The sequence below is a fragment of the Lytechinus pictus genome, chromosome 1, assembly GCF_037042905.1.
Source record: "Lytechinus pictus isolate F3 Inbred chromosome 1, Lp3.0, whole genome shotgun sequence".
In the NCBI taxonomy this organism is placed as follows: domain Eukaryota; kingdom Metazoa; phylum Echinodermata; class Echinoidea; order Temnopleuroida; family Toxopneustidae; genus Lytechinus; species Lytechinus pictus.
This window is the reverse complement of record NC_087245.1, coordinates 29,199,683-29,212,259: the sequence shown is the minus strand read 5'-3', so window position 1 is coordinate 29,212,259 and position 12,577 is coordinate 29,199,683. Positions and strand designations below refer to the sequence as shown.

The window sequence follows — 12,577 nt, the reverse complement described above, 5'->3', positions numbered from 1 at the left end:
CGAAGTAAGCGAGGAAATTTTATGATATTTTCAGTTCATTTTTTTTTAATAATCTTTTTAACGATTTCTTAAATACAAAAATCTATGTATGTGATAGACTTTGACATAATATTCAGAAAATGATATCACATTTCACCCTTTTCCTTTCCTATTCTTTTCCCCTTTTTTCTTTGTCCAGTAAACGTTAGGGGCTCCATGGCCCCCAAAGCCCCCCCCCCCCATCTGTAACCCGGTGTTTGGTATAACTGCATTATTATAAAAGATCAATCTTTTTTTGAATGCCCCATCTGTGCTTTAATGATTTGGCACTTTGAGCCTACAATTTCCCCGTTCATTGCAGCCACTTGAACATGTTGAAATACTTACGTTCATGCAAGCTGACTGCCTTTACATCTTTAGCTTTGATCTTTTCCATGATACAAAGTGGGATCGGGAGTGGTTTCTCCCGCGGGATTGACGGGAGCGGGAGCGTTGGCTCATCCAGCTTTGCGACATTGATGTAATCTAAAATCCCCCTTTCTTCTTCGTCGATCACGGCATCGAAGTGGCTTTCGATGTCCTCATCGTCTGAAGACATGTCATCTTTAGATGGGGTTTAGATATGATTTATGGCATAGGTGAGAGGAGAAAATAGAATGGATGGGATGTTGAGATGATAATGGACGCGGAGAAATAAGAGAGCACGGGAGAATTCTTTTCTGGAAACAATATTGAGTGAAAAATATGTATATAATGGGAAAAGAGAAGTCAGATGTAGAACTGAGTAACAGAGGAAGCGATGATTTTTTTTCCTGGAGGAGAACGTAATGTGATTCGTTTGAACATTGAAGAGTTGGAATAACTATGTTTATTCATGGAAGAGAATCTCGATGTGTACAACATAACATGGATAGAAACATAGGCATGAAATGATATGTGTAGTTTTAATCTAATAAAAAGCTAGCTATGGTATAGATACTAGAAATGATACATTCTGAAGTAGGTTTACGTGTTAAGTGAATGGAATGATATGTGAAACGACATACCCAAGAATGTACATTCAAGAGGTTGAGTAATTGTATACAAAATGAACTCATACTTCAGCCATGATTGTATGGAAATGAAAGGTATTGATTTATGCGAGTATGACGTAATACCTGATATATATGTTGAGGGTGGGGGCGAACCGCCATTTTTGTGTTTGTCTCCGCTGTAAGGCTCGACAGCTTGGCGTACCATGGTGTATCCACCACCTACTCGACGTGGCTTCGTCACATGCACACTGAAAATATATTTAAAAAAACACACACATGAAGTGAACTATAAAGTAAAAAAGGGGGCCTAAGCTTTCGATCCTAGCAGAATCTTCGTCGGAGGCAAAATGACAAACATATAAAGTGGAACAACCATAATATAGACCACAAACAAGCTACAGCAACACTAGAAACAAGGAGACAAAAGGGGCATTAGTGAGTAGAGAAGACCAATCAGGTTAGTGAAGGGGATGAAAGAAAAGGAGTAGGCAGACACAAAGGGAAGTTAGTGTAAGTAAGGCCAAGAGGGATTAAGATAATGAGGCAGGCAACATCAAACAGGATCTGGAACAAAACAGTGATAGAGGGATGAATAACTAGAGAATTAGTGAGAGGTGGGTCAAACAGGTTACAAAGAAAGGCTTAATAAACTGGTGCATAGGAGTGGGGGGAAAAAAAGGAAGAAAAAGAATGGGGAACAACTGATAATGTGCAAAAGACATATAAGTATATATGATAAAGCATTAAACAAACTAAGAGAAGAAGGTAAGTGTAAATATGTATCTATAAGTGATATGTATATAAATATATCCAAAAAAGAAATGTATATGAAAAAATATATAAATATATACACATATGGTGTAACTGATATGGTAATCCGCTAGGTGTGACGGGAAAAAACATAAGACTATATAGTAGGAAAGAAAAAAATCTGTATATGTGAAAAAGAGGAAGCAAATTGCCTAAAAAGGTAAAAGCAAATATAGAAGAGAGGGGGTGTATTATGAAGAAACCATAGTATACATGTAAATAAGCAAATGTGGTAAATCTAAAAGAGGTGAGTGGAGAAAAAACAAATATATATATATATATATAATAATTATTATATCGCCTGAATAAGGAAGGAAAAATTGGAGCTGAGCTTGTATGAGATATGGGAGGAAAGTAGAGTAAGAAACTATAATGTAACTATTCAAAAGAGCTGAGGGGAAAAATTATATGTATATATAAATTGAAAGTGGATAGGAAAGAAAAATCAGTCGTTCCCCTCTTGGATGTTCAGGCCATGAGGTTGGGTGGTGCGAAGTCGTCTCATCCAGAGCTTCTCCCTGCTAGTACGGACTGAGTCAGGACGGGTACCTAAAGATTCGATGCCCTGTAGCATCATGTCAGTGATGGAGTGGTTGGGGAGGTTAAAATGGCGGCCAACTGGAGTGTCCAGCTTTGCTGTGTTGACGGTGGATCTGTGCCCGTAGAATCGTTTCTTGAGTGTGGTCTTGGTTTCCCCTATGTATTGTACCCTACAAACTCTGCAAGTGATGAGATATACAACATTAGTGGTAGTGCATGTGATGTTGCCCTTGATTTGGTGAGACAGGCTGGTAGAGTTGCTGGTGAAAGTATCGCCCTCGTGAAGGTGTATTTCACATATGATGCACCTGTTGCTGGTGCATTTGAAGGTGCCATGCTGTATGGGAGAAGAATGGTTAGTGAGGGAGGGCACTTCAGCACGAACAATGAGGTCCCTGAGATTCGGTGGGCGTCGGTATGCTAGAAGGGGAGTATCGGGAACGGCCTGTTGGAGACGATCAGAAGTGTGTAAAATGTGGTGGTTATCAAACAGGATTTTGCGGAGAGGGGGTAGATTGGGATGGAAGGTGGTCACAAGCGGTATTCTGTCGGTGGTCTCCTTGTCACTTTTTGGTTTGAGAACTTCAGATCTGGGGAGAGAACGAACTTTGTTAATTGCCAGTTGGACTGCCCTGGCCCCGTGGCCCCTAGCACAGAGATGTTTCTGCAGATTCCTGGCATGGAAGGAAAAATCAGGGTCCTCGGAGCAGATACGGCGAAGTCTGAGAGCTTGACTGTAAGCGATGCCGGTTTTGCAGTGACGGGGGTGGCAGCTGGATGAGTGGAGGTACTGGTGGGTATCTGTGGGTTTAGAGTATAGGGTAGTGGTGATACCATTAGACTTTTTCTGGACTGTAACATCAAGGAAGTGGGTTTCCTGTTGGGAGAAATCAGAAGTGAATTGGATGGTCCTGTGGAAGGAATTGATGTGGTCAATGAATGTATGGAGGCTGTCTTCATCCCTGGTCCAGATGAAGAAAATGTCGTCTATGTAACGCCACCAAATCCATGGGCGACAGGGGGCTGAATCTAACATCTGCTGTTCCAGCTTCGTCATGAAGAGACAGGCGAATGAAGGAGCCATCCGGGTGCCCATTGCTGTACCGAATATCTGTAGGTAGTGCTTGCCCATGAATGTGAAGTTGTTTTTTGTTAGTACATGAGACATCAGAGATTTGATATCGGATATGGGGGGACTGGAATGGCCACTGGCGGCCAAGGCTTCACATGATGCTTGGATACCTTCGTCGTGGGGAATGCTGGTGTACAGTGAAGAAACATCGAAAGTGCCGATGATCGCAGTCTCGGGTATCTGGTCCTTGATGTCATTTAGTTTCCTGAGAAAGTCTGGAGTGTCGTGGATGTAAGAGGGTGCACGTGAGACAAGGGGCTTAATGTGGTAATCAACAAAAAGGGAGATGTTCTCTGTTGAGGAACCATTTCCTGAGAGGATGGGTCGACCGGGGTTGCCAGGTTTGTGGATCTTCGGGAGGAGATAGAAGCGGGCAGGTTTAGCATTAGTAGGGGAGAGAAATTTGTGGGCCTTCTCAGAGAGATACTCGCGTTCTTTCATGTCATTCAGTGTCGATTGGATCTGTAGGGAGAAATTACAAGTAGGGTCAGAATCGAGGAGTGCATAGTGAGATCGATTATTGAGATGTTTCATGGCTTCATCGATGTACTGCTGGCGGTCCATAACAACGACGGCTGATCCTTTGTCTGCAGGCTTGATGATGATGTCGGACCTGTTTTTGAGTGATGAGAGAGCCTGGCGTTCTTCTCGAGGAAGGTTGTCATGTGCTCTGGTGTCGAGGGTATCTGTGGAGCGAACTTGGGATGAGACAGCTTGGATGTAAGTTTCAAGGGAAGGAACTCTATTCTTAGGTGGAATCCATGTGCTTTTCTTGTAGAAGGGCTCGGGATCAGAAGGGGGTGCATCTAAAAAGAACTCTTTGAGACGTATCCTGCGATAGAATGTAGAGAGGTCTTGGCTGAGAGCTATCTGTTCAACTTCTGGTGGCGTGGGGCAAAACTTGAGACCTTTAGAGAGAAGAGAGGTTTCTGCTTGGGAGAGAGGGGAGGATGAGAGATTAACAACCAAATGGGGGGATACATCATTGTTGTTGGTATGTCGTCTAAATCTGTTTGACCGTTGTCGCTTCTTTGTGAGGTTGCCTATTTTCTTGTTCCTGCGTTCAGTGAGGAGAGACCTGTGTTTAGAGAGATCAGATTCAATTTCATCATTATACTGAAGCCATTGGGTTTGGGTACAGCAAGAACGTAGTTCGTCTTCCAGGCTACTGATGTCAGCTGAAAAAGAATCAAGAGAAGCAATACACTGTTCAGAGAGGATGTTAATTAATCGAACTGAAGCTCCATGTAAGGTCTGGTTCCATCGTTTGCGAAGTTCAGGTGTGAGCGTACCGAGACCGGGAGTGCAATGAAGTTGGAGGCCTGTGGGTATAATGCGATTAAGGGAATAAAATCTGTAATTGTCCTGGTGAAAAGAGGTCTTGAGGGCCTTCAGCTTGATCTTCCTGAGCTGGTGAAATAAAGATAGATGGTTAGTCATGGTAGAAAAGAGACCTAGAATAAAAAAAAGTGTAAAACAAAGAAAATGGATATTCATAACAAATCAAAATATAAAGAAGGAGAAAAGTCGAGTAGATTTGAACTAGACCTAAAACAGAATGATAATAAGAATACACAAAGTTAATTGAATCAAGCTGAAAGAGACCTAGAATAAAAAAATAAAAAAGGTGTAAAACAAAGAAAATGGAAATTCAAAACAAATCAAATATAAAGAATGAGAAAAGTCGAGTAGATTTGAACTGGACCTAAAACAGAATGATGATAAGAATACACAAAGTTAATTAAATCAAGCTGAAAAGTAAAATCGACCAGACAAAGATACCAGAAAAAAACAAAAAACAGTTTAAGTATGGAAGGAAAGTAAACAAGAAAACACTAAAATACAAATACAGAAAATCAAACATATATGGATAAAACAAGACAAATTATGAAGTGAACTAGTTAGATTTGTGTCTACTTATCAACCCTAAGTTAGTGGCGACATATTAAGTTACCTTACAAAGTCGAATAAGCAAGAAATGTCACAATGACGACAGGTAACTTTATTGAAAGTCGTCTGAGCATTCGAAAGATACATTGTCAATATAGTATCATGTCACTTTTTAGAAGTCGACAAAGTGAGAGAAAAAATGTCGCCATACATTTAACTTATAAAGTTAATAAGTCGACTTAAGATAGAGTGTCTCGCCACCTCATTAAGTAGATGGAACTTTAAAACATCCTAACTAAATATATATAAACTGTATACAAGAATATAAGAGATTGAGCAAAAAATGATGACAAGATGAAAGGATCAACTAGAGAGACCATCATTGTCTAGTCGCATTTTATCATGAACAATGTCGTTTCTGACTATTATATGAATATGCAAATGACTTATTCCTAGAATAATTATTAATCTAGTCCAGTCAAAACTTTAGAACGTAAGATACTACAAATATATTTATAAGAACTTTACTTCGAAAATGATCCCTTTAAACATAATACGTGTATAATACTACAGGTTGAAATTTGCTCGAAACTAAATCAATATAAAATAATGTACTTAACATAACTTACTGTGGTAGTTTGCTGAGAGAGCAGCCGTAGCAGACTCGGGTGGTAGCAACGTGTTGGTGGGCGGGGCCATTTTGTGGAACCAACTGCGCATGCTCGATGCCTAATCGGTCATCATCCGTGCTATCACCTGGGTTGTCAAGAAAGAACAGAGGTGCCTGGGGATTGGAAGAAGAATGATAGACGGCATTGAGTTGTATATATATATATATATATATATATATATATATATATATGTGAATATATCTAAGGCTTTTCAACGTATCATTTCTAACGTATATGCTTGTAAACAATGATGAAATACTGTTGAGTTGAGTCGTTATACTAGCCTCTTTGAAGGTGCACATACTTTACACAAATTTATGTTGTGATTATGGAGAAAAAAATGATATCAACTCGACTCGAATGAATTCTTAAATTCTTTGGATATGAAATAAAAGGAATTGTGTAGTATTACGAAGGAATCAAGTCGAGATTGCCGACAATTGAACATGCACAACTTCTGTTACATTGAAATCCGTAAACAGACCCTAGGTCACTATTCTATCTGCCAAGTTTAGTTAGAAGTTCTCATTTTATACACCGTTTTAATTGTTCGGGTAAAATTTTATCCTAATTTCCACAAAATAAGTAAAAAGTGTCAACTTTATATGAGTATTGCAATACATCCATACTTCCTACTAAAAAAAATTGCACTTCTCTCCTTTTCCTGTTTATAACACAAATGCCTCGTCATGGAGCAAATAAAACGAAGAGAAATTAATTTAGTTCTTACTTTGATATCTGGTTGATTTCCAAGCTCGGCCGTGCAACCGTAGCAGAAACTAGGAGGCTGTGAACTGTCATCCCGCCGAACTGTAGGGGTGAGCTCCTTGGGATGAAGTCGAGCGGTACCGATAAAAGGGAGGTAGCTGGTGCTGTTCAGGTCTGATGAGACCGATGTCGCACCCATCGACGACGCCGCCACAGACGACTCCCATCGTTTCCGCAAGAGATGTGAAGGGTAGCTGGCAGATAGGTTGGCGAAGAGGCTGTTGTATAGTCTACGACATGAAACGGAGACAGTTTCTGTTAGTTAATTGAAAGTTTACTATCAATACATTAGTGGCGGATCTAAGGGGGAGGGGTGTCCTCATCAACCACACCTTTGTCAAGTTTTATGCGTTTTAGATATATATATTTTTATCGTCATCCCCTTTAGCTGCTAAGGCGTTTTACCCATCCTATCATAGTTTGCCACAAAACAAAAGGCTTGGATGGGCGGACAAAAATCATATTTGTCGTTTTGTCATATAAATTGACAGAAGGGCTGTGAGAAGTGTATAAGGATTATAAATGCCACTCACTTAAAAAGGGTTCGGAACAAATTTGCACAGCACACATTACAACGTAAAAATATAAAAACCGTCTTTAATGAGATTGAGAAAACGTAGGCATTTTACACATAATTACTACGTAGGAAATGTGCAGCTCGATTGAGTAAGGGGTTTAAACTCCTTGATTAGGAGGAGTAAATGGGGGTCATATTCTTAGTCGTTTTCGTCCAAAATTGCTAAAAGTATGAATATACCTTTCCCAACGCTTAAGTTCCTTGCGATTTTGCCAATATTCCCTTCTCTTTATGAAGGCAGCAAATGCGCGGCAGCAATACCGCTCAAGCCGAATGACATTCCTTGGTTTATTAATATCTTCTGGTGAATTCTCTGTCATTTTCCTGTCTCCTGTCCTGTAACTCCCTTTCTTTGTTGTAATAGCCAAATATTCCATTCTTGATCAAATTGCCATCAACAAATCTCATCACAGCGGTGAAATGCCGAAAGAAGATCACATTCCAAATTTAAATTTCTCCAAGATTGAAAAGTACTTATGCTAACGGGGAAGATGTTATAATTCGCTTATTCGCAAGATAGAAATCGTTCTAATCCATGAATTCAAATTAATCATATCATTCCTCCAAGCAATCGTTTTCATCCAGTGTTTTTTTTAACATGAAATGTATACAATAAGTAACGTCACGAGCAGGACTCGCATTGCCTCGTCAGTATGTTCGTTTCCAAAATTTCAAAGCTATAACAATCCTGTTCTTCTAGAACATAAACTCTCAGTTCTCCCCAGAATCTTGTTGTCATGGAAATTAATTAATGAACCCTCTAACGCCTCTTGGTGTTCGTCATTCACTGATGAAAACAAACATGTATATCGAATCTTGTTTTCTTATGCAGGACTAAAAACTCTACCACCTGCCGACAGTCAGGCATCGCCGCCTGGTAAATCGATTTCTTCCATATCTTTGAATAATTGAAAATTAAATTAAATTGGTAATTCCACAAAGCGGCAGTGAAATACGATGTTTCAGCAAAACTATGCACCTGTTTTGTCAAAGGCAATTGAACAAAATGAATGACCAGCTCCCGTGACAAACGAAAATTTATTTTCAGCAACTCTTCAATCATCCATGAATGTTCCGTGTAGTTTTCTTCGGGCGGCTTTCATAACTTATGTCTATACGTCTTATTTTTCCAGAGATGTTTATAAACACATTATCAAATGTCAAACATGAGAGTATTCAAATGGAAATAACAAAATGTATGTTTACATTGACAGTATCATGTTCATTCCCTGCACATGTACATTATATGCGATGTTTTTAAAACGTTACAAAACACGTCATCAAATATCAAACATTTACAAGAAAGGGATACTGCAGTGTTCACCCCCTGCTAATTGTATATACATGTATTTCAGGATTGTTAAGTATGAACCAGCCTCTAACACAATCACCTTAGCTTGTTTTAAATTAAGATAGGAGGCATTCTCCCGCCATGTCTGAAATGAAATACTCTGGAAGTCAGGAACTGGCTCTATACGGAACATTACATTTCTCGAAACATTTCTCTCTCTCAAAAAAAACCCCGCTATGTTGAGATTTCAAAATATATCGCATAGTCTATCGACAATCTTTGTAACACAAAGCCCACATGTTCTTCTTCAAACTGTGCATTTATATTGAAATTACGTTTTACAGATAAGTTTCTAAAAAGTCAGAGAATAAGAATTTTATTTCCTTCAACTTATTTTTCTCTTAAATGAAAATTTTAAAGTGCTGCGGTAGCGCATTTGGATCGATCATTAGAGCGTAAAGCGACAAAAGCAGATATTTTACGCTTTAATAGACAAAAGCCTAGAATTCCAGATAAATCGAGGCATAACTTTCATAACGATTATAAAATAATCTATATATTTAATTAAACTTTGAAATTATAAAAATATAATTAAATTATAATCTAATTCAAGTTATAAACATATTCCTTGGTGGAAGATTCTACTTTCGTGTTCGTGGAATCGTTATCACGAGAAGAAATAATAAATATCTAAAATCAAGATATCCCTATCATGACTGCCATTTTTTTCATTGTAATTTCCATTTAAAACAAATAATATCATATCGCATATTTATAAAATAATTAGTGATATATACTTACGCATCAATTGGTGGAAGAATAGTCTGTCTTTCGGCACTTTTTGTGTCCTGTGCAAATAGAATAAAATTGAAGGTATGAAAATAATGAAATCATACATTGTAACTGTACCATGTCACAAGCATTTAAATATCACAAGAACAAACATTAACTGGAAACGGAGTATGAATATTCTGTACAGAAATCCATCAATGTAAATCAATAATAACAATAATATCATTGAAGAAATGTACATATTTTGTTGTTGTTGGTTTTTATTTAGGTTTAGGCTTCAGTACCTTAACCAGAATCAAAGAGCCGATATGGTCCTTTCTTTTTCTTTCGAGTATTCTCTTATTCCTTTCATTCCGATTTTCCTTCTGCTTGCATCAATGTTACATTTCAAAAAATAAAAATGAATAAATATTCTTTGACTAGATTCATATACATACCAAATAAAACGCTTTAACCACAGGAAATTTAAATTCATAAAACGAACATGTAGGTATACTCAATGTTCCACCAACGGCCATTTTAGTATCCCTTGTTTCTGCCTGTGGTCGTATACTTAAATAAAACACTTTTACAACTGTTAAGTATGCTCTCTTTAGCTCCATTCATGTAAATGTATCAACTTACTTCGGACAGAGGAAAGATAAATACTGACATAAGAGTAAATCAAACTTTAAAGAGAATGAATTCCGGCTTGAGTTGATTTAGTGTTCAATTTAAAAGCTTTTAGCAAGTTTATGCTGTTGACCAACTTCAAGAGAGAATGGAGGCGTTATTTACTTGTACACCATGCAATAATGAATTGTCGCCCTCTATCGATACATCGAAATTTCATTAGCAAGCTGCAAGAAATATTTTGTATGGACTGCAAGCACCTGAATAATATTACATATCATGTGTGAGTCCTTTCATGTTCAGGCGCGGATCCAGGAGGGGGCCGAGCCGGCCCCGGCCCCCCCCCCCCTATTTTTTGACAACCTGCAGAAAAATTGTACTATAGGAAAAACACTAAAGAAAAGTAGGAAAGAGGTATCATACCCAGGATGTGTAATTTACAACCTCGTAACGGCCGGCCCGACCCCGAAAGGAAACAAGAAAAGGGTGAGGGGAAGAATTGGAAAAAGAACTTTATATAAAAATTTCGCTCGCGCTTTGCGCTCGCATTGCCTGTGCCAATGAATCCCATTCAAGAGGATTATATGACACTTATATATCCAGATCTGGAATCAATTTGCACACAATATTTTAGCTCGCACATCAAGCTTTAATTATTTTGTTTGTTTTACACAAATTGTTTATATCAAAATTTTCAGCTCGCGCTGCGCGCTCGCATTGTTTGATTTGCGAGTTACCTATCTTCTTTGGAAATTCTTACCAAAATTTGTCAAAATGCTCCTTTATCATGTCAGTATATAAAAAAATTGAACTTGTGCTTCGCGCTCGCATTTAATTGTTTGAGACACACAGCTTTTTCTGTATTTAAATAAAAACGCGCTTAGACTGTCCAGTTTTCAGGTCGGAATATCAAAAATTTTGAGCTCGCGCTTTGCACTCTCATTATTTAATTGGTAATATTTGTATCCTCTTCATTAATCACTAAAAACAGTCCTAATTGAGTCCCTTTTCACGTTACTATGATAAAATTTCGGCTCGCGCTTTGCGCTCGCATTGTTTAGTTGGATACTTATCTTTTTCATGATTATAAAATCTCCTCAGAATCTTCAGGTCTAAGGACATAAAATATCAAAGAATTTGAGCTCACGCTTCGCGCTCGCATTATATATTAAGACCACATGAAATACCTTATCTTGTTTATAACAATAAAAACTAACATATACTTAAAACTTCAGTCTCTAGTTAGGACTACCCCGTGAACCCCCCCCCCCAAAAAAAAAATCAGATTATAGCGGCCAATCGAGAAAAATGTTGATGAAAATATTTTTCGGCCCCCCCTATTGGCGAAAGCTGGATCCGCCCCTGATGTTTACCGATGAGATAATGTATGTTTGACAATCAATTTCGATATATCATGACAGCTACATATATAAGCAAATTGTGTTACTCTTCAGAGAAAGGTTATTTTGTTTTATTTTGTTTGTTTTGTTTTTTATTTCCCCTAAAGATTAAGGATTTCATTATAAAACTCTACGAAGGGCACAAAGAAGGAACAAAAGACTGCTAATCTTTAAGTTTGAACTGATTGAAATCGAATTTCCCTCTTGAAAAAAAAATACAAAAGTATCATCACTTTCCTAATTCTTTACTCAGTAACCGTTGTATTTATCATCCAATATTATGTATATTAAGATGATTACCGATTACCACTATACCTTCACCATTTGTTGATAAATTGTTTTCTGGCAACTGTAACATATCCAAGATTCCAACATCACTCGGCTTTCATTGTTTGCAACTTGTTCATATTTATCGTCAAATACATCAACATTGATTTGCTTGTTCATGGTCGATGTTGGAGCTACAGATCATTATCAACGACGGAATTTTCATTTAATCATTTTCATGCTCTGCTCTTTGTTTACATAACCAGGAAGCGTGTTATTGCTTATTGATTACTTTAGGCCTACCCACATAAAAGCCATGTGAATAATGATTTGACTTACAATTTATATTAGTTTACTTGACATTTCACTCCTCGTCATGAACATTATCCTAACTAATCATCGTTTTGTTGTTAATTTTGTTAATGATGACGGTTTTAAGCCGTGTACCACATGCGCCTAACGATATTTTGATGATAGGGTAGCCCGTGTCTACGGAAGATCGATGAATCATTATTTAGGTCTAGCTGGAAATTAGAAACGTTTGCCCTCAAAATTTTACTCCGTCTAAGACTTTTTCATACGAAAACGAAATAGAAAATACAATATTTTCCGTGCGTATATTTCTCTTTTAGTTCATTGATACCAACCGAATTCTACAATTATAGGCCTATGCTTTAAAACGTTATGACTTATAAAAATTTCCCCTAAAAGTTATTCAACGCCTGAAACAACCTTATCATCAATGACAATTATAGTCAGGCGTGTTTGTGAATAGAGCATTCGAATCACTGAGACCAGGGAACTTATAACTCTA

General features: G+C 37.8%; 1 protein-coding gene across 1 annotated transcript in view; it reads right to left on the bottom strand.

The window, feature by feature from the left end:
* Positions 1 to 9,985, bottom strand: part of LOC129260623 (nucleolar protein dao-5-like) — a 32,928-nt gene extending 22,943 nt beyond the window's left edge. Inside the window, exons 1-6 of the mRNA XM_064099890.1 lie at positions 9,922 to 9,985; positions 9,494 to 9,540; positions 6,787 to 7,054; positions 6,015 to 6,169; positions 1,137 to 1,261; positions 367 to 582 (exon numbers count right to left, since the gene is read on the bottom strand). Coding sequence (XP_063955960.1) covers positions 367 to 582; positions 1,137 to 1,261; positions 6,015 to 6,169; positions 6,787 to 6,963 — 673 coding nt within the window. The 5' untranslated portion in view covers positions 6,964 to 7,054; positions 9,494 to 9,540; positions 9,922 to 9,985. The remainder of the gene's footprint in view (positions 1 to 366; positions 583 to 1,136; positions 1,262 to 6,014; positions 6,170 to 6,786; positions 7,055 to 9,493; positions 9,541 to 9,921) is intronic.
* Positions 9,986 to 12,577: the final 2,592 nt, after the last annotated feature.